The sequence below is a fragment of the Bufo bufo genome, chromosome 5 (assembly GCF_905171765.1).
Source record: "Bufo bufo chromosome 5, aBufBuf1.1, whole genome shotgun sequence".
Classification (NCBI taxonomy): Eukaryota; Metazoa; Chordata; class Amphibia; order Anura; family Bufonidae; genus Bufo; species Bufo bufo.
Window position 1 is genome coordinate 145,567,025 of NC_053393.1, and position 26,257 is coordinate 145,593,281.

General features: G+C 42.7%; 1 protein-coding gene across 1 annotated transcript in view; it reads right to left on the reverse strand.

Annotated features, from left to right (window-relative positions):
• The window catches only part of LOC121002435 (meprin A subunit beta-like), a 102,234-nt gene that overhangs the window by 64,839 nt on the left and 11,138 nt on the right, over nt 1-26,257 (reverse strand). The window contains exons 5-6 of the mRNA XM_040433891.1: nt 24,634-24,751; nt 1,761-1,936 (exon numbers count right to left, since the gene is read on the reverse strand). Of these exons, the coding sequence (XP_040289825.1) occupies nt 1,761-1,936; nt 24,634-24,751 (294 nt within the window). The remainder of the gene's footprint in view (nt 1-1,760; nt 1,937-24,633; nt 24,752-26,257) is intronic.

Here is a 26,257-nt window from a genome sequence, read left to right on the forward strand (position 1 = left end):
AGCAGCGGCCTCTACGTGATTAATTGGATAAGGTGAGTTTATTTTTATTTTTTTTACCGGATTAACACTTGAAAGCCTCATGTTAGCAGAGGCGTAGCATTAGGGGAAGTAGGGGAAGTGGCTGCTATGGGGCCTGAACTCAGAAGGGGCCCACCCAGGAGGAGTAGTAAAAGATTTAATTGTCAGGGCTCCTTCAACAGTATTATACCAGGACATTATATACGGTGACACTCTAGGAAATGGATGGAGCAGCTTCCGTGCCTCGCCTGAGAGAGTGATCTTGACTGGGGGTTGCGCAGGAGAAGGGGGTTGGGAAGAAGTTGCTAGGGGGGCCCATTCAAAAATTTGCTGTGGGGCCCAGTTATTTCTACTTACGCCACTGCATGTTAGTATAATTATACTCAGATGTAGCAGAGCTTAGTTTGTTGAGCGGATATTTATACATAGTGCTTACATTGTGGTTATTGATGAAAAGCATGTTCTGAAAACTTCACCTATTTTGGTGCTGACTTCCACAGTTTGCAGCAAGTACAAGTGAAGCATATAACAGGCTATCATTTATCAGACCTACATGTACTACACTGGCCTTAATAGAGCCTGCGCCACCAGTGGTAACTATGCTGTTATATGTGACAGAATAAATTCGCATCATACATCAACAGTGCGAGTGCCGGTCTTTTCTTCACGAGGCGTGTAATTTATGACGAAGTACAGTCCATGTACCAGACTGAAATCTATGGAGCTGCCACAGGATACAGTCATTATTTATGCAATTTTCTGGCATAAATAATGAGAAATGTGCCAGGACTGAAGGTCCTGCCTGCATCCTGCCCTCATTACACCCCCTTTTTGGAAACCAGACCAAGGGGATGTAAAAATGGCAGTTGTGACTAAAGAAGTTGCAATGACATTTAAAAAGTCCCAAGACCAATTTTGTTGATTATGGACACAGTGTGGTAGGGCAATGGTGGGAAAAGGGGGTCCAGGTTTGGAGAATACTGGGCCTAATGTCTACTTAAACCTTCAATGCTCTGATGTAATCAAATAAACAGATGTGTCAACCCCTGTCATTGCTCTAGTTTGATTAAAGTGTCCAGTTTTTTTATGAAATCTTATGAAAGTGTTCAGTTTCTTATGAAATTATGAAATATACTGTACTAACACTAGTTGGCCGCCTATCGACATGTATGAGATAGACATCTCATGCACAGTGTCAAACAATCATGTTGTTTTGAAAAGCTGGTTCTCTCATGATGCATCATTACATATCCAGCCAAGAGAAAAGATAAGGAAGGACACATCTGCACATATGTAGCCACCATTATTTTCACTAGCTCAACGCATTAACACAACAAAAACACATAAAAGTAGTACAACAAATTGCTCTAAAGTGACCACCCTGGTGCAGCTGGTGTCAAAATGACAATAAAAGTCTGTATGTATAAGATAATTAAAGTTCATCAAGAGAGGAGGTGCTTGTAATGGTCAACTGTTAACTTGCATCTGAAGATATTTTAGTTTTTATAGGGTTCGTAGTGGTAGAAGTATTTGTCCGGACGCTCCTCGGCATATTTGCCGGGTCGTGGCTGGATCTCCGCTGGCCCCGATCATAGTGAATGGGGTCAGACGGAGTTCCAACAGTGCACGGTGGCGCCAGGCAGGGTCGAATCAGCCTGCTGGATCTGTGAAACAAGCCTAAATACAGTGTATACCAAATGTATTTGGTCCAATTGAATACAATTTGATTCTTTAATACTTACTAGACTGAATATTTTCCCACAAGATGGTCACATAGTCATCCCGGTCAGATCGCGATTGCTCATGATAAAATCCTAGTGCGTGCAGGACTTCATGTTGAACTATTTCTACTGTGTCACAACCAGTGCCAATAGAAAGTTGCTGTTTTCCATTCTGCATTCCAACATATGAATAGCATCTAAAAAAAAAAAGAAAAAACGGTGTATATAATATATAACACATAACCCTAACTAACTAAATATTGAACACCTATCCTAAAAATAGGTGATCAATATTGTAATCTTGGACCTTTTAAACTAGTAGATCATATGCTATCTTTTGGAATCTAGAAAGGAGCAGGCCTCTCCAAGGGTATTACACAGATCTCATAGGGTACCACAGTAAAACAATGTAAAAAATGGCTGCCTGCAGCTACCACTACGGGAGCTTAGTGCTTAGGAAGTTATACAGTTACCACTGTACAGTGGAATCTATAAAAATCTTTTTGCATTAAGCTCCCCCTTGTAGTGGTTGCAGGAAAGCACAGCCCCTTTCACACTGATGACTTAGGCTACTTTCACATCTGCTGCACGAAGATCAGGCGGATCCAGCTGGGCACAAATCACAGCATGCAGCAGTTTGTGCCTGGAAGATTCTCAGCATTTTTAATGCAATGCGGCTAGATCTCTGCCGGACCGAATTATACTTAATGGGGCCGGTGGGCATTCTGTTTGCATCCGGCTGTGACGGATCCAGAGAATTCCAGCAGGCTGTTCTCTGCCGAAACAGCCTGCCGGAATACCTAAAAACAGATGTGAAAGTAGCCTTGTCTATACACTTAAAATGAAAGCTTTAGGAGAAAAAAGTTCATATCAAAATATAGAAGAGATAACCAGTGGCACTACACCGAACCTATAGTTGTGCTGGATACCAATACCGAGGAGTGATACCTCACAGTGGTGCTCAGCCTGTAGCAGCAGTAAAATGCAAAGTATCTTCAAACGAAGGAGAAAACAAAACGAGCGGCACTCACCGATTGTAGAAGGTACACTTTATTCCAGGGCAGGAGGGGGGTGCATGAGGTGCAAACACAGCATTAACAAACAACAGCCATTTCGCGCATGAAAGCCAGAAGAAGCGCACACACGCGCGAAACGGCTGTTGTTTGTTAATGCTGTGTTTGCACCTCATGCACCCCCCTCCTGCCCTGGAATAAAGTGTACCTTCTACAATCGGTGAGTGCTGCTCGTTTTGTTTTCCCCTTCGTTTGAAGATACTTTAGGAGAAAAATGCAGTAATAAAAAAACATGCCCCCAAAGGTGTCCTTAGCCTTTTAATCATTTAGACCTATATTTGCAACCCAAATGCCTGAACTTGAATGAACCTCCTAAAGGAGGAAAACTGCTACTATATTGACAGGGGACATGGGATATATTCTACCTCTGCAAAAATAGCACCCTGCCGCTCCATTCATTCTCTTTAGGATTGCTGCCAAATACAAAGATTGGCTTCCTCTGGCAATCCCATAAAGAATGAATAAAACAGCTGAGAGCATGCTCTGGATTGGTGTGGATCCCAGTAGTTGGACCACCACTGATCAGTTTTTTATCCCCTAATGTGTCGGAAAAGGAGAACTTTCAAAGTTGGCACAACCTCATAAAGTATTGTTTTGGTCCTGGAAGTGGTATGCGTGGCTACCCACTCAAGGATGGTGGAAGGAAAGAGGACACAGCTGGTACTTGGTGACTAGTATTTTCTGAACTCATACAGGATAACAAGTTTGGCGGCTACAACAGTCTTACAAAAGACAACTGGCTTAATGGTGATACAGTCTTACAAGAGGCAACAGGCTTAGGCCTGTTTCACACTTGCGTTGTGGCTGTCACGCTCTTGTGTGGGAGGGAAACCTCACACTGAACATAGGAGGAAAAGACAAAAGGAAATCAGGCCTGGAAACTAGGGAAGGAAGATGGACACCTCCTAGTGAAAACCCTAACTAAAGTCCTGACTGACTACCAGTATGAACAGACCACAGAGGCAGGCGAGTTCATACACAGGAATACCTAAGGTCCTAAAGGAACCTGGTACTAATGACAGGAATGAGACAACCTGTTCCTCCATAAGGAAGGATGAACAGGAGTCTCCCTAAGGCCTAATACAAAACGACAAGGAAATGCAACACACAGAAAAGCCAAAATACAAAGGGAAAGGTAACACTTTACTTCCAAGAAGCTATGGCAGCACCAGGAACTCACCCGAGAGCCAAACATCAGCTATCCACAGGTCCAACTGAAGCTATAAACCGCACAGCATTGTGGGAGAAACAACTATAAATAGGGAAAGTTAGATGACCACAATAGCAACACCTGGAGGTTAAGGGTGTGGCCAGTACCAGAAACAACACAGACACCTATTGATCCACAAGGTAAACATGTCAAATCAAACCACGTGTTGCCAGTCTCAAAGATCTCCTGCTACTCACTGTCGCGGGGACGTCCATATGTCTCGGTACGTCGTGACAGTGGCTTTCTGGTTTTGAGATCCAGCAGAGGATCTCAAAACTGGACTTAAACGAATCAGTGCCATTTAATACATTCGGATGCATCCATTTCATCCGGATCTGGTTGTATTAAATCTAAACTGAACAAACCAGATCTGGTATGAAAATCTTTGTAAGTCAATGGGCTCCGGATACGTTTTTTTGTTAACCAAAGAACCAGATTCGGCACCATTGACTTACATTGATTTTCATGCTGGATCCGGTTTGTTCCGTTTCACAGATCAGTGGTCGCTTGCAGTGGTTTTGTGTCCGGTCCAAAAATGCAACAAAACGTAATGCATCCTAATCAGTTTTGAATGCGGACAAAACTGATCCGTTATAGCCCACTTTTGAGATCCTCTGCCGGATCTCAAAAACAGAAATACCTTAGTAGTTACACACTCTTTAGTGACAAGAGACTTGGTGATTCACAGGTAATTTGGTAGCACAAACATGCTTATTTCAAGTGTTACCCCCTTCTCAGGAGTCAACAGTCTTCTATCAAGTCTTTCTCTAGTGGCAGAAATGAAGATAGCTCAGCTGTTTAAAGGAGTTTTCAAGGAGTAAAGCATTGATGACCTATCCTCTGGAGAGAGACCAACTTCCAGCACCCTAACAGATTGGCGGTTTGAAGATTCTGCAGTGCTCCTGGGAGTCCTGTGGCCTCTTCCTTGTCCAGTGATGTCACGTTCATTGGTCACAAGGCCTATGTGCAGCTCACTCCCATTCAGGTGAATAGGTCTGGGCTGCAATACGAAACAAAGCCACTTTACGATGTACGGCACTGTTCTTGATATGCAGTTAAGAGGTCACAGGCAGCATTCATCTGAGAACTGAGGTCCCATTCAAACAGCTGATGGTGGGCTTGCCAGAAGTTTGACCCCCACCAATCTGACATTAATGACCTATCCTGAAGATGGTAATGATGGTATGATATGCCATCATGACTAAGCAGTCTGACAGGAAACTCACCAATATGTGGAATATGTGAGTGCCAGAGTATAGCGTGTAGTGAGGCCCTGCCCCTCACAAGCTCCCAAATGATCTAAAAAAAAAATTATATAAAACGTAACTCTTTCTTCAGCTTCTTTCTCAGTTCCACCAGTCCAGGCCTCCTGCTACTGCTTGTTTAGAAATGGCAATGCTGACATGCTATTATACACAGATGATCACTGCAGCCAATTATTGTCCTGGCTTTCAGTGGTCACATGCCAAAATTCTGACCAAGTTTACACTGGTAGGGTTGATCATGTTGATTAAAATTACAGTATATCCTTCTTTTGTCTGTATGTTAAACAGCTACAGATATATCTGTGTTTTTATTCATATGCAAATGAGGAAATTGGAGCACCAGGGGATGGGGATGAATTTTTTCAGCACTGCTTTTGTAACACCCTGTGCTCGCACACTCTTCCCCTTACTTGATTGACAGCAGTGGCGTAACTACCGGGGAAGCAGGGGAAGCAGCTGCTTCGGGGCCCGGCGTCCCGGCAGCATGTGTGACAGTTTATTTTCAAGTTCGTTAAATATCGATGTCTTACTGTTCAGGGCCCCTTCACAGCAGCTGACCAGGCCCCCTCACTAATGTGATCTAATCTTACTGTCTCCTGATGTGTCTGGGATTTGAACCCACTACCTCCAATGTCTGAGTGTATCAGAGGCAAAGCATTTACCCTCACAACCATAAAGGCTGCATTACAACTGATTGAAAAAAAACGAGACTTCTACTGTTATAGCTGGCTAAGTGTACATCTATACACATGACAGCTGCCCCAACACACCCAGCACTGCTATATCTCTATATGACAGCTGTCCCAGCACACTCAGCTCCGCTATATCTCTATATATGAGCAGCTGTCATGTGTATAGATGTACACTTAGCCAGCTATAACAGTAGAAGTCTCATATTTTTTCAGTCAGCAGCAAGGCATCTCTTATGGTCTTGTGGTTAGATGCTTTGCCTCTGATACAGAAGGTCGTGGGTTCGAATCCCAGCAGAAACCTTTTCTGAAATACAAGCACTGACTCCATATATGTACATACAGGAAGAGGCTGCATCGCATCGCTGTAGAAGTGTTTATTTTATTTTTTTTAATACCCGACTGTTACTGCCATGGGGGGAGCGGGGGGCACTTGATACTGGCACATGGGGGGAGGCACCTGATACTGGCACATGGGGGGGGGGGGGAGAGGCACCTGATATTGGCACATGGGGGGGGAGAGGGGTTGGCACCTGATACTGGCACCTGGGGGGAGGGGGGGTTGGCACCTGATACTGGCACATGGGGGGGAGAGGCACTTGATACTGGCACATAGGGGGGAGGCACCTGATACTGGCACATGGGGGGGGAGGGGGGGTTGGCACCTGATACTGGCACATGGGGGGGAGAGAGGCACCTGATACTGGCACATGGGGGGGGGGGAGAGGGGTTGGCACCTGATACTGGCACCTGGGGGGGAGGGGGGGTTGGCACCTGATACTGGCACATGGGGGGGAGAGGCACCTGATACTGGCACCTGATACTGGCACCTAGGGGGGGAGGGGGGGTTGGCACCTGATACTGGCACATGGGGGGAGAGGGGTTGGCACCTGATACTGGCACCTGGGGGAGAGGGGGGGTTGGCACCTGATACTGGCACATGGGGGGAGAGGCACCTGATACTGGCACATGGGGGGAGGCACCTGATACTGGCACCTGGGGGGGAGGGGGGGTTGGCACCTGATACTGGCACATGGGGGGGGAGAGGCACCTGATACTGGCACATGGGGGGGAGAGGGGTTGGCACCTGATACTGGCACCTGGGGGGGAGGGGGGGTTGGCACCTGATACTGGCACATGGGGGGGGGGGAGAGAGGCACTTGATACTGGCACTTTTTTTGTGGGGGGGGGAGATGGCACTATGATACTGGGACATGTGGGGGGGGAGGAGAAAGGCACTTGATACTGGCACATGATGGGGGGGGCATTATGGGGGACACTAGGCCGGCAGCCTATCAGAGGCCGGACACTGAGGGGCATCTACTGGGGCACTATATATGGGGCATTTTATACTGGTACATTATGGGGGCACTAGCAGGAAGGGGGGAGAGGAGCACTATGGAGGCATTTACTGGGGGCACTATATAGGGGTATTTTATACTGGGACATTATGGGGGCACTATGGGGACATTAGCTCAACTGGGGGCATTACAAGGGGGTATTTTTGCACTGTCACATTATAAGGAGAATTATTACTACTGGGGGGGGGCATTATGGTGGGCTTTATTACTCCCCCATGGGTATGACCCCGGAATAGCAGCACCAGCCTCTCCCTGCTCTGCGACCCCACTGCCCCTTCTCCAAATCCTTATTATGAAATCTTTCTCATTAGGATAAAGCACAACATCCGCTCCGCCGAGCCCCCGGCCAAGTGTTGAAGTGGTGTCCGAGATCCCCAAGGGTCAAGTAACTAAGTTTTCATGTGAAATATGTTTATGTTATACACATATAGCATACTACACTGTGCCACACAATATACAGTATACCTCTACACTGTGCCACACAATATACAGTATACCGCTATACTGTGCCCCACAATATACAGTATACCTCTACACTGTGCCACACAATATACAGTATACCTCTACACTGTGCCCCACAATATACAGTATACCGCTACACTGTGCCACACAATATACAGTATACCTCTACACTGTGCCCCACAATATACAGTATACCGCTACACTGTGCCACACAATATACAGTATACCGCTACACTGTGCCCCACAATATACAGTATACCGCTACACTGTGCCCCACAATATACAGTATACCGCTACACTGTGCCAAAGGAGTGGGGTTTACACAGGAGGAGGGAGGTGCGAAGCGCGCTGGGGGGGCCCTTACAAATATTTGCTGTGGGGCCCAGTCACTTCTAGTTACGCCCCTGATTGACAGGGCTAGACATCAACATGGTAAGGGCACATCTGTGCCCTAGAGCTGTGTCATAGCATGTACATAGCATGCAGACTACTTACTATAGCCTTACCATGTTGAGAATAGGGGTTTTCTATCCTTAGAAAGCTAATATGTATTACTGGTTTATTCACCGGCACAATATATGATTATAAAGAACCCAATAATACGTATTCGTTTTCTAAGTATAGAAAGCCACTCTTCTCAATATGATAAGGCTGTAGCCTGGAGGTAAGTGGTCAGCTTTGCATGTCGAAGGGTCAGGTTTAAATCCCAGGATATGTCCTGGTATATATAGAAAAAAAAACTCCCATACAATGTCTTGGAGATATATCTGTAGATTTTAGTACATTGTACGTTTGAATAGATGTAAGAAATACTACTGAGGTTTTTAGCTATAGATAATTTTCCATTTACTAGCATTGAGCCCTATGGCTCAGTGATTTCAGTCTTTGCCTTCAATGCAAAAGGTTCGAGACCCAGCAAAGACAATTTAAAAATAGAGACTGAAGAAAGTTAAATACACAGGGGTGTTCCCAGGCATACTGACAGTGCTTTAAATCCCCTTGGTTCAGGGTCATAGCACTGACTCCGTATATGGACACAAAGCAAGAACTCCTAAGCTATATATGGAGTCAGAGCAATGACTCTCAAGCAGCACAGAGAAAATATTGGCATGTCAATGAGCTGGTAAAAAAAAATGTGCACAGTGACGGGCAGGTGTCCAGCATATGACCGCTGCAGCTAAGAACACTAGCAAGAGCTAGAACTATGAGGACAGTCATTGGCCATAGTGGTCACATGCCGCAGACCATCATGTTACCACTGCAGTTTGTAAACAGGCAGTGAAAGGAGAATAGACTGGTAGTGTAGAGAAAGGTGCTGGACAAAGAGGTAAGTATAACATCATTCTTTATTTTAGACCATTTGGGGGCTTGTCTGTCATTTTTAATTACCTTGGACAATCTATTTAAAGAGAGGGTATACCCATGTAACTTGTTGACTCTAAGTAAGACTGTGCCCCCTGTGCCCTGTTAAAAGACTGTTGTAGCCATTAAGCTTGTTACCCCACCTTAAACCGCTAACAGCCTCCGCCCTCCTATAGTGGGTAGCCACACATACCACTCAAGGGCTAAAAATGATATTTTCTGTGAGGTTTGAGCCTCTTACATGCCCTATATTTCCTCCCTTTTCTTTGTCTACCCCCTTAACTCTGCTCTACATTCTGCCTGTGATCTAAAACTACAGTGCATTGAAACAGCATTCATACCCCTTGACCTTTTCCACATTTTTTCACATTACACCCACAAACTTAGGCTACTTTCACACCTGCGTTCAGAGCGGATCCGTCTGGTGTCTGCACAGACGGATCTGCTCCTATAATGCAAACGATGGTATCCGTTCAGAACGGATCCGTCTGCATTATATTTCAGAAAAAAATCTAAGTCTAAAAGTTAGTCAGACGGATCCGTCCAGACTTTGCATTGAAAGTCAATGGGGGACGGATCCGTTTGCAATTGCACCATATTGTGTCAATGTCAAACAGATCCGTCCCCATTGACTTACATTGTAAGTCTGGACGGATCCGCTTGGCTCCGCACGGCTGCAAGCTGTGTTCGGGTGTCCGCCTGCTGAGCGGAACGGAGGCCAAACGGAGCCATACTGATGCATTCTGAGCGGATCCGCATCCACTCAGAATGCATTGGGGCTGGACGGATGCGTTCGGGGCCGCTTGTGAGAGCCTTCAAACGGAACTCACAAGCGGAACCCCGAACGCAAGTGTGAAAGTAGCCTTAAATGTATTTTAATGAGATTTTATGCAATAGACCAACACAAAGTAGCAAGTAGGTCTGAAGTTAAAAGAAAATGATACATAATAAAAAAAAAAATATATATAAATAAAAGTCTGCTGCACCCCCTACATGGCTTGTTGCAAACTGCCAATGGGATTTCTTATGGCTTGTCTTTCTTCTTGACATTCTCCCATAAAGGCCAGCTTTGTAGGGTACACAACTAATAGTTGCCCTGTGGACAGATTCTCCCACCTAAGCTATGGATCTCTGAAACTCCTGCAGAGAGACCATGGGCTTCTTGGCTGCCTGGTCTGTCAGTTTAGGTGGACGGACGTGTCTTGGTAGGTTTGTAGTTGTGCCATACTCCATCCATTTTCAGATGCTTTACACTTCTCCGCAACTTTATCCCTGACCTGTCTGGTGTATTCCTTGGTTTTCATAAGGCCTCATGCACACGGCCGTTGTTTTGGTCCGCGTCGCACATTGTGCGGCTCGGGCGCGGACCCATTCACTTCAATGGGGCCGCAAAAGATGCGGACAGCACTCCTTGTGCTGTCCGCATCCATTGGTCCGTTCCGCAGCCCCGCAAAAAAAATATAACATGTCCTATTCTTGTCTGCAAAATGGACAAGAATAGGCAGTTATATCAATGGCCGCCGTTCCGTAAATTGCGGAAGGCACACGGGCGGTTTCCGTTTTTTGCGGATCCGCGGTTTGCGGTCCGCAAAAAACAGCACGGTCGTGTGCATGTAGCCTAAGGCCTCTTTCACACTACCGCATGGCTATTTCAGTGTTTTGCGTTCCGTTTTTCACGGATCCGTTGTTCCGTTTTTTTTTTTCCCATTGTGTTTCCGCTTAGGTTTTGTTTTTCCGTTACGTTTTTCCATATGGCATATACAGTATACAGTAATTACATAGAGAAAATTGGGCTGGGCATAACATTTTCAATGGATGGTTCCGCAAAAAACGGATACGTATGCATTCCGTTTTTTTTTTGCGGACCCATTGACTTTAATGGAGCCACGGAACGTGATTTGCGGCCAAATATAGGACATGTTCTATCTTTCAACGGAACGGAAAAACAGAAATACGGAAACGGAATGCATACGGAGTACATTCCGTTGTTTTGGCGGAACCATTGAAATGAATGGTTCCGTATACGGACCATATACGAAACGCTAAAAACGGCCCACAAAACGGAAAAAAAAAACGGTAGTGTGAAAGAGGCCAAAATACATTTAAGTTTGCAGGTGTAACGTGAAAAAAATGTGGAAATGTTCAAGGAGTATGAATACTTTTTCAAGGCACTGTAACATCCTTCATAATCCACACCTCCCACTCCTGTCTCCAAGACATCATAGCAATGTTCATCTGGAATGTGCTATCCAATAATAACCCCATACTCTATGAACCCAAATGCACTAGATAGCTGTGCTTACACAGATACTGGTTGAGTAACTACTCTATCATATGCACTATCATATTCTGTATAAAAATGGCTGGACAACTGTACAAAAAAAGAACTTTTACCTTTTTGTGCCACCCCTGTTTCCCAATAGATCGTAAGCTTTTGTAAGCAGAGCCCCCACTCTTAATGTCTATGCAGTGTCTGACAGAAAACAATCTTAGGCCTCATGCACACGACCGTTCCGTTTTTTGCGGTCCGCAAACCGCGGATCCGCATAAAATGGAAGCCAGCCGTGTGCCTTCCGCAATTTGCGGAACGGAACGGGCGGCCCATTGTAGACATGCCTAGGACATGCTATATTTCTTTTTGCAGGGCCTCAGGACAGAGCAACGGATGCGGACAGCACACGGAGTGCTGTCCGTATCTTTTGCGACCCCATTGAAGTGAATGGGTCCGCACCCGAGCCGCAAAAACTGTGGCTCGGATGTGGACCCGAAAAACGGTTGTGTGCTTGAGGCCTCAAGCCTCATGCAGACATCAGTGTTTCACGGACGTGTGCTGTACGTGTTCTCCACGGACAGCACACATCCCTATTCATTTTAATGTGTGTATTCACACATCAGTGTTTCAGCACGGTTCGTGGGTCCATTTTTTTACCACGAATGCCTGCTCTATTTTATCCGTGTTCACAGATCCATCATGCCCATTATAGTCTATGGCCCGTTCAAACCACGGATGCCATCCGTGTTGCATCCGTGTTTCACGGATCATTAACAAGAGATTCTTTGAAAATTATTTTTCAGCTGTTGAGTGTTAGTGAAACATGGATGCAACACGGACAGCAAAAAACTGACCCATGGACCCAACACTGATCTGTCACGGGAGAAAACACGGATTGAACACGGTCTGTGTTACCACTGATCCAAAACTGACACGGACGTCTGCATGAGGCATTAGGGAGAGTGTAGAATGTACAGTATTAATCAAGCTTCTGTTCTAGTGTCAGGGGAAGGGAAAGACTAGAAAGAAGAAGAATCGTATAGAATATGGAAAGGCAGGGAAAACTATTAGCCAAGGAGTGAGAAGTGAGGAGCTAAGGCTGTGTGCCTGGCAGTGCCTTCTATTGCCCACTGCTTTATAAAAACAGCTGCAGCAGAACCTCAAAAGCAGCTACCTGCAAGTACATATGTTGATTCTTTGAACAGAAATACAGCTTTTTTTTCCTCAAGTGTCGATGTGGGGGGAAAAAGTTAATACAAAATGTACATCACATGTTTTACCATTTAGAAGATGGATACTGTTTTAAATCTCAGTGAAAATACCTTAAATATTAGTCAAATCTGGTACAGGTCATGTGTTTTACAATCCAGAGGATAGTGTTTTAACTGTCAGTGAAAACATGTGAAATACTAGACCGATATCTGTGTCAGGGCACCTTCAGACAGTTCAAGGGTTTTTTTGTTTTGCGAAAAATAGCAATACAAGTGTGCAATGAGTGTTTTACACTACAGAGGGTAATATTTTAACTGTCAGCAATAACACAAGACATAATAGTCCGAAATCTGGGACAGAGCATCTCCAGACAGTTCAAGTTTTTTTTTTTTTTGCAAAAATTAGCAATACAAGTGTGCAACGTGTGTTTTACAATCCAGAAGGTAGAGTTTTAAATCTCTGAAAAGACTGGAAATACTAGTCTGAAATCTGTGAGAGGGCATTTCCCGATAGTTCAAAGGTGTTTTTGTTTTGCCAAAAATAGCAATACAAGTGTGCAACATGTGTTTTCCAATCCATATGGTAGCTTTATAAATCTGAGGGAGTGAAAATACTTTCAAACTTTTTGGGAAAAGAGCAATTGCCTTTTAAGTTTCAGAAAACGGACTTGCAAACCGTTCCATACTTTGTGTGACTGTGTACATTACGCCAAAATTTTTTATGAATATGGAATAGTTCCAAACAAAAGACCCAGGGCCAGGCCTTGCTCTCCCAGAGCCAGTATGTGGTTAGTACCAGCACCAGCTATCCAGCCAGAAGTAGTAGTCGGCTGCAGTTCTCATTGGCTTTGGAAAGGTGCAACATTATCATTGAGGAGAAAGAAGATGAGATTGTGGATTGGATGCCTTACTCCTCCTCTCAGTCAGGATGATGTGGAGGTGATTTTTGACTCTAACACCATGTCTTGGAGCCAGAGGTCACAGCATTCCTCCTGCTCCTCCTCCTTGCAGCCCCAGAGAAGCCTTTGAGTGGAGTCATCACTGTCACGGTGGGGAGTGGGGGAAACTCCCCACCATCCAATGCCTGAAATGAAGGAAATCCACAATGCCTGGAAGCCACAAACCTTAACCCCGTGCTCACCAGAAGGGAAGGGAAACAGCCTTAAAGGGAAAACGCACACACATGCATAAACTGCAACCAGCATGCGCGGCAAAAGTGTCACGGCAAACAACCTCCAAGCTGTGACACTCCCTCCCCTCAAAGCCCCTTCCCCCCCCAAAAAAAACATAATGGGAAAAAAAAAAAAAAAGGTATGAATCGGTGTTAGCACGTTCCTCCAAAACTGCCGCCCGCACACCAGGACCACAACTAGGCCCCTGGCAGCCAGCCAACAAGCAGTCAGGAGACACCATACTGGACACTGCATCCATCTCAGAAACAGTTCACACTTTGGGCAGCTGCCAGCAAGCATTCTTCAACCAGCACACAGTCAGTACACCAAAGGAATGCTGCCAGCAACCAGCCCAAGAGCAAGGAACCACTGGGAACGGACGAGGGGTCACACCAACACAAGCAATGGTTCAACAACAATGGCAACACCTGTTACCAAGAACCACACCATTAACAGTAACTCCCCTTTCGCCCTCCCTCCAGAGGAAAAGTATGTTTGCCAGGAGAAGATGGCAAAACTCCCTCTTCCGAAGGAAAAACAGAGTGGCCATGTCACAGCGGACTCTGGGAGAGATCTTAGAAGTTCAGATAGACGGAAGACTCAGGAGTCGATCTGACAGATCTCTATTGTTTTCATTGTTGCTGACAGGTTTCCAACCCTTCGCAGGTGTTGCTCATTATCAGTCAGGTGGCTCTTTCCGCCTCTCACTGGTTTCCCTGCAGCTGATAGTTCTTCTGAGGAGTGCTCTGCTTGTGTGGTGATTCTCCTATTCCAGTTGCTTCTCAAGCTAAGTCCTTTCACTTTTCTTGGTGTGTCTGTCCTGCCCAGGCCTCAGGGAGACACTGGCTCCTTCAAATTGGAAGGAGGCGGTTGCCTCTTTCCATGTTCACTAAGCTGAGGGTTTGGTGCAGTGTTTCAGCAGTCTCAGGTTCCAGTGCATGTGCATTTCTACCTTTGAGATTTGCACATGTGGTTAGCAGCTTAGGGAGAGAGTCAGGGTTTGCTAGGAGGTGACATCTTTATTCCATAGGCTTGGGGCCTAGTCTGTAATTGTTTTTTTGTTGTTAACTTTGGTTGTCTTTCCTTCCCTGTACTACCCGTGACAGGCCGTTGTGGGACATACTGTCATGGTGGGGAGTGGGGGAAACTCCCCACCGTCCAATGCCTGAAATTAGGAAATCCACTAGGCCTGGAAGCCAGATTAAGGGAGAAGGTCACCTCCTATCGCCACCCTCATCCTATCCCTGACCTTCTAACCGCATGAGCAAACCCAGATGGCAGGAGGGCTCATGCACCGGAACGTGGGCCCTACGGACCCTATCGGTCCCTGCAATATGGAAGACAGGAATAAGAGACAACCGATTCATCCACGACACAAATAAATCTGAGTCTCCCACAGGCCTAGTAACAAGGAGGAGACAGCAAGCAACAACAGAACGACAGGTAAGTGTCCTGTGGCCAGATGACCACAGAAAACAGAATGATAAGATCACTTACCGGAAGCCACAGATTGCTGTATTGTAGTTCCCCCTCCAGGCAACCCCAGGGACCCTCTTTCGGAGGTACAACAAACAGGACATGTCTAGCAACCATGCGAGATCATCCACACCATAGACAAACCACACATGGAACAAACAACTAGACAAACATCAACCCATAAGTGCAGCACCACACATAACAACAATGGGGAAGGGTAGACATAGGCAAGGACCTCGATGTCCCACTAGGTGGCAATCAAGGACAGGGCAGTTGGAAATGCCCAGAAAGGAGCATTGCATCCAGCCCCGATAAAGGCAGAAGTTAGGCCTCTTTCACACGACCCCCCCCCCCCCCCCCCCGTTTATGGGCCATTTTTACATTCCGTATACGGTACCATTCATTTCAATGGTTCCGTAAAAAAAACGGAATGTACTCCGTATGCATTCCATATTTTCGTTCTGGTAAAAGATAGAACATGTCCTATTATTGACCGCAAATCACGTTCCGTGGCTCCATTCAAGTCAATGGGTCCGCAAAAAAACAAAACGGAAATGCATCCGTATGTCTTCCGTATCCGTTCCTTTTTTGCGGAACCATCTATTGAAACTTTTATGCCCAGCCCAATTTTTCCTATGTAATTACTGTATACTGTATATGCCATACGGAAAAACGGAACAGTAACGGAAACACAACGGAAACAAAAAATGGAACAACGGATCCGTTTAAAACGGACCTCAAAACACTGAAAAAGCAATACGGTCGTGTGAAAGAGGCCTTAATCTGAACTCAGGCTCTCAACACCAATACTATAAGAGCCCAAGAGGCCACACCCAGCTCCACCTAGTACACACCTTAACCCCGTGCTCACCAGAAGGGGAGAGAAACAGCCTTAGGGCTCATGCACATGACCGTGGCGTTTGTTGCGGTCCACAAATTGTGGATCCGCAAAAAAAATGGATGCCACCCGTGTGCCTTCCGCAATTTGCGGAACGGAACAGGAGGCCCATTATAGAAATGCCTATTCTTATCCGCAAAATGGACAAGTATAGGACATGCCTCATCATTTTTGCGGGGCCACGGAACGGAGCAACGGATGCGGACAGCACAAAGAGTGCTGTCCGCATCTTTTGCGGACCCATTGAAATGACTGGTTCCATATACGGAATCAAAATACGGCCCCTATACGGAAAAAAAACATTTGTGTGCATGAGCCCTTAACCTGTTAAGGACATAGGGCGTAAAGATACGCCCTGATGTCCCGGTACTTAAGGACACAGGGCGTACCTGTACGTGCTATGTATTTCAGAATCGGAACCCGGTGCCTGCTCAAATAATTGAGCAGGCACCTTGGGTAAATGCGCGGGGGGCCGTGTTGGCGATCGCCACAAACCGCAGGTTAATTGCGGCTTTTACATGCTGTGGCCAGCGGTGCCATCAGGGCCCTGTGGGGCTGTAGGGGAAACCTGATGGCATGGAAGGCAGCGCAATGCCTTCCTGAGGCATCGGCGCTGCCTTCCTGTGACGAGCCTGTAAGATCCAGCCCCCTGGATCTCACAGGCAGGAAGCTGTATGAGTAATACACACTGTATTACTCATACAGCCAATGCATTCCAATACAGAAGTATTGGAATGCATTGTAAAGGATTAGACCCCCAAAAGTTGAAGTCCCATAGTGGGACAAAAATTTAAGTGAAAAAAAGATGAAAAAATAACGTTTCCCCCCCAAAAATTAAAAGTTTCAAGTAAAAATAAACAAAAACGTAATTTTCCCCAAATAAATTTAAAATAAATTGCTAAAAATTAAGGGGGGGGAAAGTAGACATATTAGGTTCGCCGTGTCCGTATCGACTGGCTTATAAACATATCACATGACCTAATCCCTCAGATGAACACCGTCAAAAATAAAAACTGTGCTAAATAAACTATTTTTTTGTCACCTTACATCACAAAAAGTACAACAGCAATCAAAAAGGCATATGCCCACTAAAATAGTACCAATCAAACCGTCACCTCATCCCGCAAAAAATGAGCCCCTACCTACAATTGCCCAAAAAATAAAAAAAACTATGGCTCAGAATATGGAGACACTAAAACATAATTTCTTTTTGTTTTAAAAAAGCTGTTATTGTGTAAAACATAAATAAAAAAAAGTATACATATTAGGTATCGCCGCATCCATAATAACCTGCTCTATAAAAATATCACATGACCTAACCCCTCAGGTGAACACCGTAAAAAAATAAAAATAAAAACGGTGTAAAAAAAGCAATTTTTTGTCACTTTACATCACAAAAAGTGTAATAGCAAGCGAACAAAAAGTCAAATGCACCCCAAAATAGAGCTAATCAAACCGTCATCTCATCCCGCAAAAAATGAGACCCTACCTAAGATAATCGACCAAAAACTGAAAAAACTATGGCTCTCAGAATATGGAGACACTAAAACATGATTTTTTTTGGTTTCAAAATGAAATCATTGTGTAAAACTTACATAAATAAAAAAAATAGTATACATATTAGGTATCGCCGTGTCCGTAACAACCTGGTCTATAAAAATACCACATGATCTAACCTGTCAGATGAATGTTGTAAATACAGTCCTGCAAAATCTGCCTTCCAAAAACGTATGGCATTCCTTTCCTTCTGCGCCCTGCCGTGTGCCCGTACAGCGGTTTACGGCCACATATGGGGTGTTTCTGTAAACTACAGAATCAGAGTCATAAATATTGAGTTTTGTTTGGCTGTTAACCCTTGCTTTGTAACTGAAAAAAAAATATTAAAATGGAAAATCTGCCAAAAAAGTGACATTTTTAAATTGCATCTCTATTTTCCATTAATTCTTGTGGAACACCTAAAGGGTTAACGACATTTGTAAAATCAGTTTTGAATACCTTAAGGGGTTTAGTTTCTAGAATGGGGTCATTTTTGGGTGGTTTCTATTATGTAAGCCTCACAAAGTGACTTCAGACCTGAACTGGTCCTTAAAAAGTTGGTTTTTGAAAATTTCTGAGACATTTCAAGATTTACTTCTAAACGTCCTTGTAAGCCTTGTAACGCCCCCCAAAAATAAAATGTAATTCCCAAAATGATCCTAACATGAAGTATACATATGGGGAATGTAAAGTAATAACTATTTTTGTAGGTATTACTATGTATTATAGAAGTAGAGAAATTGAAACTTGGAAATTTGCAAATTTTTCTAAATTTTTTGCAAATTTGGTATTTTTTTTATAAATAAGAATGAATTTTTTTGACTCCATTTTACCAGTGTCGTGAAGTACAATATGTGACGAAAAAACAATCTCAGAATGGCCTGGATAAGTCAAAGCGTTTTAAAGTTATCACCACATAAAGTGACACTGGTCAGATTTGCAAAAAATGGCCTGGTCCTTAAGGTGAAAATGAGCCCGGTCCCTAAGGGGTTAAAGGGAAAGCGCACACACATGAATAAACAGCAACACGTTGCCATCAGCAACCAGCATGCGCAGCAAAAGTGTCACGGCAAACAACCTCCAAGCTGTGACAATCACTGCCTTCATTGCCTCTCCCTAATGTGGCATCTTCTTTTTTCATAAGAGGCAACAAAACTCAACTACGACCTATGGCAGATAGTCAAGAGAGTCTCCCAGGGCCCCGTTATCAAGTCTTTTGGATGAATGAATATAATAGATAGTATTGCACTCAGTAATATTTGCATGGTTCCTATTGCAAGGTGGCTTGTGGCATTAAAACTTAAGTATTTAAACTAATCGACTTTGTATCTATGATTGAAAGGTTGATTCACTCAAGCCTACACTAGACTGCCCTAACAGGGAGCATGTGTTCTGTCGAAGTCAGTCAGTGGCAGTTCATGCTGTATATGCTGTAGGCACAACTGTGGCATGAACAACTTCATCCCCCTCATATTTATCTTAGAACAGACGCTGACGCTCATGCAGCAGTGTCTGACGGTGGAATAACAGCTAATGCATCTTGCCGTCCACCCTTTAGCTGTTTGGGACCCACAAAGAGAAACTCCCATGGAGGTGGAGAATGATCCCCCAACAAGCCACTGTTTTGTTGTTGTTTTTTTTAATCCCATAACACCATGTGTGTTTAACCCTTTAACAACCCAGGACAAGAATGCTCGTCCTAAACAGGGGGTACCTCCCGTATTAGGACAAGCATTCTCCTCCTGCGGTTAACCCTGTCCCCACACAGCATTATCTTGATCAGCGGCAGGGGCCCGGCTGTTACCGTGTGAAAACACAGATGTCGGCGGATTAACTCTTCATATGTCCCGGACAATGCTGATGGTGGCATATAGGAGGTTTGCAGAGGGAGGGGGCGCCCTCTTTCACCCTATCAGGTCCTCGCGCTGCAATGAGGGTCCAAATGGTTGCCACGGCAGCCCCAAGCCTTGCAAAAGCCTTGGGGCAGGCAGCTACGGAGGTCTATGAGGCCCAACCCCCAGACTGGGTCTCATAGGCAAACTGGCAGTGTATTACACTGATAGTCCAATGCAGCACAATACAGCATGTATTGTGCTGCATTGATACAGGGATAAGACCCTGAAATTTTAAAGTGGGGGGGAAAAAAGTAAAAAAAAGTGTTTTTAAGAATAAAAAATGCTAAGTTTCAAGTGAAAAAAGCACCCTTTCCAATAATCAAGCTATGTACAATAAAAAAAATAGTCATATTAGGTATCACCGCGTCCTTAACAACCAGCTCTATAAAAATCTCATGTTGTACCCTGTCAGATGAATGCTGTAGAAAAAAATTATAAAAACTGTTGCAAAGTAGTAATTTTTGGAAACATTGCCTTACATAAAGTGTAATAGCGAGTAATCAAAAAGTACTATGTACCCCAAAATTGTACCAATGAAAACATCAACTCATGCTACAAAAAAACGAGCTGTCAAACAAGACAATTGGCAGGAAAAAAAAAATGGTTTTAAAAAAAATGGCAACACAAAAACAGGTTTTTTATTTTCAAAGAAGCTTTTATTGTGTAAGATTGCAAAAAAGAAAAAAAATATACAGATATTAGGTATTGCCGTGTCCGTTAAGACTGGCTATATAAAAATATCACATGATCTACCCCATCAGATGAATGCGGTAAAAAACTGTCAAAACAGAAATTATTTGTCACCATGCCTTACAAAAAGCATAATAGTAATCAATCAAAAAGTACTATGTACCTCAAAATGGTATCAATGAAAATCTCAACTCATCCCGCAAAAAACAAGCCACCACACAAAACGATCAGCAGAAAAACAAAAAATATGGTTCTTAGAAAATGGCGACACAAAAACAAGATTTTATTTTGTCAATAAACATGTCATTTTTCCCACATGGTGTTCGCTGCAATAACAAAACCCAAAAATGATTGGCAGAGTTGCTGCCTTTTCTTTATCCTGCTTCCCAAAAAGCTAAATAAAAGGCGACCAAAAATATATACCTCAAAATAGAACCAATGATAAAGCTCAGTTGAAATTAAAATAAAATGTATGGTTGCCAGAATATGGCTGTACCGGTCTCCAGAGGCTGATCAGTAGCAACATGGTGCATGTAGACCATTCCACCAAAATCTGCCCTCCAAAAACCATATAGTGCTCCTTCTCTTCTGATCCCTGCCGTGTGCCCAAGCAGCAATTTACGACCACATATGGAGTGTTTCCTTGTTCAGGAGAAATTGCTTAACAAAATATGGGGTGCTTTTTCTCCTGTTACCCCCTGTGAAAATGAAAAATGGTGAGCTAATGCTTATTTTACTGTTTCTACTGTAGGGGTACCTTACGTTCTGTTCAAATATGACATGCCCCCTTGTGAAACAGGTAAAGGGTTAATAAAGTTTGTAATATCAGTTGTGAATAACTTGAGGGGTGTAGTTTGAAAATTGGGTCACTTTTGATTGGTTTGTACTACATAAGCCCTACAAAGTGACTTCAAAACCGAATTGATCCTTAAAGTTAGTTTTAGAAATTTTCTTGAACACAAGACATATGGGGAATGTTAATTAACCCTTTCATGACCAAGGGCCATTGATGCCCCAGTGTCCAGGTCAAATTTTGCAAATCTGACATGCGTCACTTTATGTGGTAATAACTTTGGAACGCTTTTACTTATCCAAGCCATTCTGAGATTGTTTTCTCGTGACACATTGTACTTCATAAGAGTTTTGAAATAATGCATTTTTGTCTCTATGACAACCTGTTGTCACGTGTTATTGACGTCATCAGTGGCGGGCTATTTAAATCTTATATTCCTTGTTTATTTGTACTTGACAAAGGCTCAGTATGTGAGTCGAAACGCGTCGTTTATCTAGTCCTCTTTATGGCGAAAATAAAGAAAGATTGAAGATCATATTATCATTGTGAGTGCCGGTCCTTTACTTCACAGTCATAAATTTAAGTCAATATATTTCACCTTTATTTATGAAAAAATCCCAAATTTACCAAAATTTGGAAAAATTAGCAATTTTCTAAATTTCAATTTCTCTGCTTTTAAAACAGAAAGTGATACCTCATAAAATATTTATTACTTAACATTCCACATATGTCTACTTTATGCTGGCATCATTTTGTAAATGTGATTTTATTTTTTTAGGACGTTAGAAGGCTTAGAAGTTTAGAAGCAATTCTTAAAATTTTTAAGAAAATTTCCAAAACCCACTTTTTAAGTACCAGTTCAGGTATGAAGTCACTTTGCGGGGCTTACCTAGTGGAAACCCCCTATAAATGACCCCATTGTAGAAACTACGCCCCTCAAGTTACTCAAAGCTGATTTTACAAACTTTGTTAACACTTTAGGTGATCCACAAGAATTAAAGGAAAATGGAGATTACATTTCAAAATTTCACTTTTTTGGCAGATTTTCCATTTTAATAAAATTGTTTCTTTAACACATTGAGGGTTAACAGCCAAACAAAACTCAATATTTATTACACTGATTCTGCGGTTTACAGAAACACCCCACATGTGGTCGTAAACTGATGTAAGGACGCACAGCATGGCGCAGAAGAAAAGGAGCGCCACATGGTTTCTGTAAGGCAGATTTTGCTGAACTGGTTTTTAGATGCCATGTCCCATTTAAAGCCCCCCTGATGCACGCTTACAGTAGAAACTCCCAAAAAGTGACCCCATTTTGGAAACTAGGGGATAAGATGACAGTTTTATTGGTACTATTTTGGGGTACATCTGATTTTTAATTGCTCTATATTATGTTTTTTGTGAGGCAAGGTAACCAAAAAATGGCTGTTTTGGCACAGTTTTTTTTATTTTTTACAAGATTTGACAGGTAAGATCATGTGCTATTTTTATAGAGCAGGTTGTTATGGATGCAATGATATCGAATATGTCTACTTTCTTTGTTTGTTTGTTTGAGTTTTACATAATAAAGCATTTTTGAAAAAGAAATTATGTTTTTGTGTCTCCATTTTCTCAACACCATATGTTTTTTTATTTTTCTGCTGATCGTCTTGTGCAGCGGCTCATTTTTTGCATAAAGAGTTGAGGTTTTTATTGGTACTATTTTTGGGTACATAGGATGATTTTTTGATCATTCATTATTACACTTTTATGGGACAAGGTGACCAAAAAATTGGTTGTTTTGGAACAGTTTTTATTTATTTTTACAGCGTTCATCTGAGGGGTTAGGTCATGTGACAGTTTTATAGAGCAGATCATTACAGATTTGGCAATACCTAATATGTATACATTTTCTTCTTTATTTAAGTTTTACACAATAGTAGCATTTTTAAAACAAAAATGATGTTTTAGTGTCTCCATAGTCTGAGAGCCATAGCTTTTTTATTTTTTGACTAATTGTCTTAGGTAGAGTCTCATTTTTTGAGGGATGAGATAAAGGTTTGATTGGTACTATTTTGGGGGGCATACGCCTTTTTGATCGCTTGGTGTTGCACTTTTTGTGATGTAAGGTGACAAAAATTACTTTTTTTTTACACAGTTTTTATTTTTATTTTTTTATGGTGTCTATCGGACATATCGGAGTGATATATTTATAGAGCCAGTCGTTACGGATGTGGTGATACCTAATATATCTAGTTTTTTTTGTTTGTTTGTTTTTTTATAGGAAAAGGCAATTTATTTTATTTTTAATTTACATTTTTATTCATTTATTTTTACTTTTTTTATTTTCACCCTTTTTTTTTCAAGTGCCACTTGGATCTGGGGTCGAAAAATGCAAAAATTTATAAAAAAATTATTGAAAAGAGATAACATGTTTTCCTGGTCCTAGGAGACTAGAGGGTGTTATATACCAATATCCAGGAAAATTGGAGCCACTTTGGTTAAGGCCAATTCGATTCAGGTCTGAACCATACGTTAAAAAAAAATTGGCGAATCGGAACCAAACTAAATCTCAAAAAGTTCATTCATATTTAGTTGGTGCTACACAAATAAAGATTATTATGATTATTTATTAATACACCACCCTGGTTGGTATCCATATTTGTTTGTTATACTCATTTGCCTTACTGATAGTCTTTTTCCCCTCTGCATGAGGCGCATATGTTTGTCCAATACATACTCTAAAACCATAATCTCCTAAAGTAAAAATATAACAAACCCCAATAAATGGTCCCTCCCAAGAGAATATATCATAACACTAATAATAATGCAAAAACAGCCACAGATGTCCTTTGCGACTGCCTAACAAACTTTTTTATGTGGCTGTTTTTGGCCACATGAAATAGATTTTTCTTGCGTTTTTTAAGTCTTATAGAAACGCATATGGTAACAGGTATGAAAAAAAGTCACTGACCCAAAAATGTACTAAAAGTGAAGGGAGTTGTCTGGGAATAAAATCTTCCCATTGCTCCGATCCTCTGCGCAGGCTCCCATATGTCCAAGTTGCATTCCCCAGACTGTTGCATGGGAATGGTTACATGCTCCTCTGCAGCCAATAACTGGCTTCAGCTGTGATTTCCTGCTTGTGGCCATGTCACTGTTGAAGCCAGTTATTGGCCGCAGTGGAGCTTGGCAATGCAGCACCAGATGTAAACAGTTCATGGAAGCAGAATATGGACATGTGGGAGCCAGTGCAGGGGACCGGAGCAGTGAGGAGCAGGTAAAAATGAATCTTCGGTTTACAGAGGCAAGCTGGGGGCATTAGAGAAAAAGTATTTATTCCCAGAGAACCCCTGTAAGCTAACATCTTGCTGCAGTATTTTTTTATAGAAAAAAAACTAAAAGCTGAAAAATGCCAGGAAAATTGCTGTAAAACAAGGGGCGTTTTTCACAAAAAAAAAACACTGTGCGTGAAGTAACCTTTAAAAATGTTTTCAGACCACAAGGCACTTCAGTCTAATTTCCTCTTTTAGTAAAATGCTTTACTTACCCATTATCTTTAAACACGGATACATAATTTTTTTCACCATTCCAGGGTTTAAAGTTAATACAAGTTTTCAGTCGGTAGCGCTCAAAAGCTTTCAGGATAACGCCTTTCGCATTTATTTCTATAAAACAGATAGAAATTATTATAATTTGTAGTAAGTACAGTGCATGGGGGGCACAGTAGACCAATTATTCAATAAACAGGGAAGTAGTAGGAGCCAGCTATTCATTCTATTTTTTCATAATACATCCATAGTCACATTTCTACAATTAAAGGGGTTTTCCAGAAGTTCAATATTAAAATCTCCATCTATATAGGTTATTAATATCTGCTCAGTCGGGGTCAATTCCCAGCACCCCGCCAATCGCTGAAGAGTTTGTCGTGATCTGGTGAGCCTAGCAGGCTCCTCACAGTATACCAAGTAGAGGATACTACATTGAATAGCAGCTGTGCTTGGTATTGTCGCCCAGGCACATTCACTTGATTTTGACTGAACTGAAAATAGACCATGTGACCAATGAAAGCGACATCACTGGCTAGGAAGTGCTACAGCCTTTTCAAACAGCTGATTGGCAGGGGTGCCAGGAGTTGGTTAATACAGCATGTCTGAGTGGCACAAGTATGTGAACTTTTGCTTTAATTTTGCTTTCAGAATTTGTTGCCATCTTTGTTGGTTGACCACTCCTATGGAGGGTAATAATGGTCTTGGATTTCCTTAATTTGTACAAGATCTGTCTGACAGTGAATTGATGGAGCCCAAACTCTTTAGAGATGGTTTTGTAACCTATTCTAGCCTGATGAGCATCAACAACTCTTCTTCTGATGTCCTGAGGAATCCCATGCCACTTCTACAAATGTGTTGTGAAGACCTGACTTTAATAGATTCCTGCTCTTTAAGTAAAACAGATTGCCCACTCACACCTGAATGTCATCCCTCGCCTTCAAGTTATGTGTGAATCCTAAAAGTTCACATACTTTTGTCACTCACAGACATGACTTTTTGTTTGATTTGGTAATCTTTATCTATTTTTAGGACTTGTGTGAAAATTGAATGTAGTTTTAGTTCAAATTTATTCAGAAATATTGAAAAAATCTGAAGGGTTTGCAAACTTTAAGCACCACTGTATACAAATATGACGGTATCAGCAAAATAATTTATTGTGTGATATTTATACAATTTACTAATATAACATCTGTGTCAATTCATCACAGTCTTCAAGACCTCTTGCAGCATCACAAACGGAACCTTTAGGGGTTTTTTAATTACATTTTAGATCCATTTAGCTGGCAGTGGATGCGCCGAATTTATATAGAGGGCGGCGCCTCGAGGGCATAGCCACTGCCTGTCTCAATCTACACCAGCAACCTTACTGGTGTAGATTCAAAACATTCTTTAAAGCTAAGGCTACTTTCACACTTGTGTTTCACTTTTCCGGTATTGACATCCGTCATTGGGTCTCAATACCAGAGAAAAACGCTTCAGTTTTGTCGGCATTCATTGTCAATGGGCATAAAACTGAATAGAACAGAGTGCTCCAGAATGCATTCCGTTCTGTTTGGTTGCATTCCCATACCGGAGAGCAAACCGCAGCAAGGTGCGGTTTTCTTTCCGTCATGGGAATGCGGA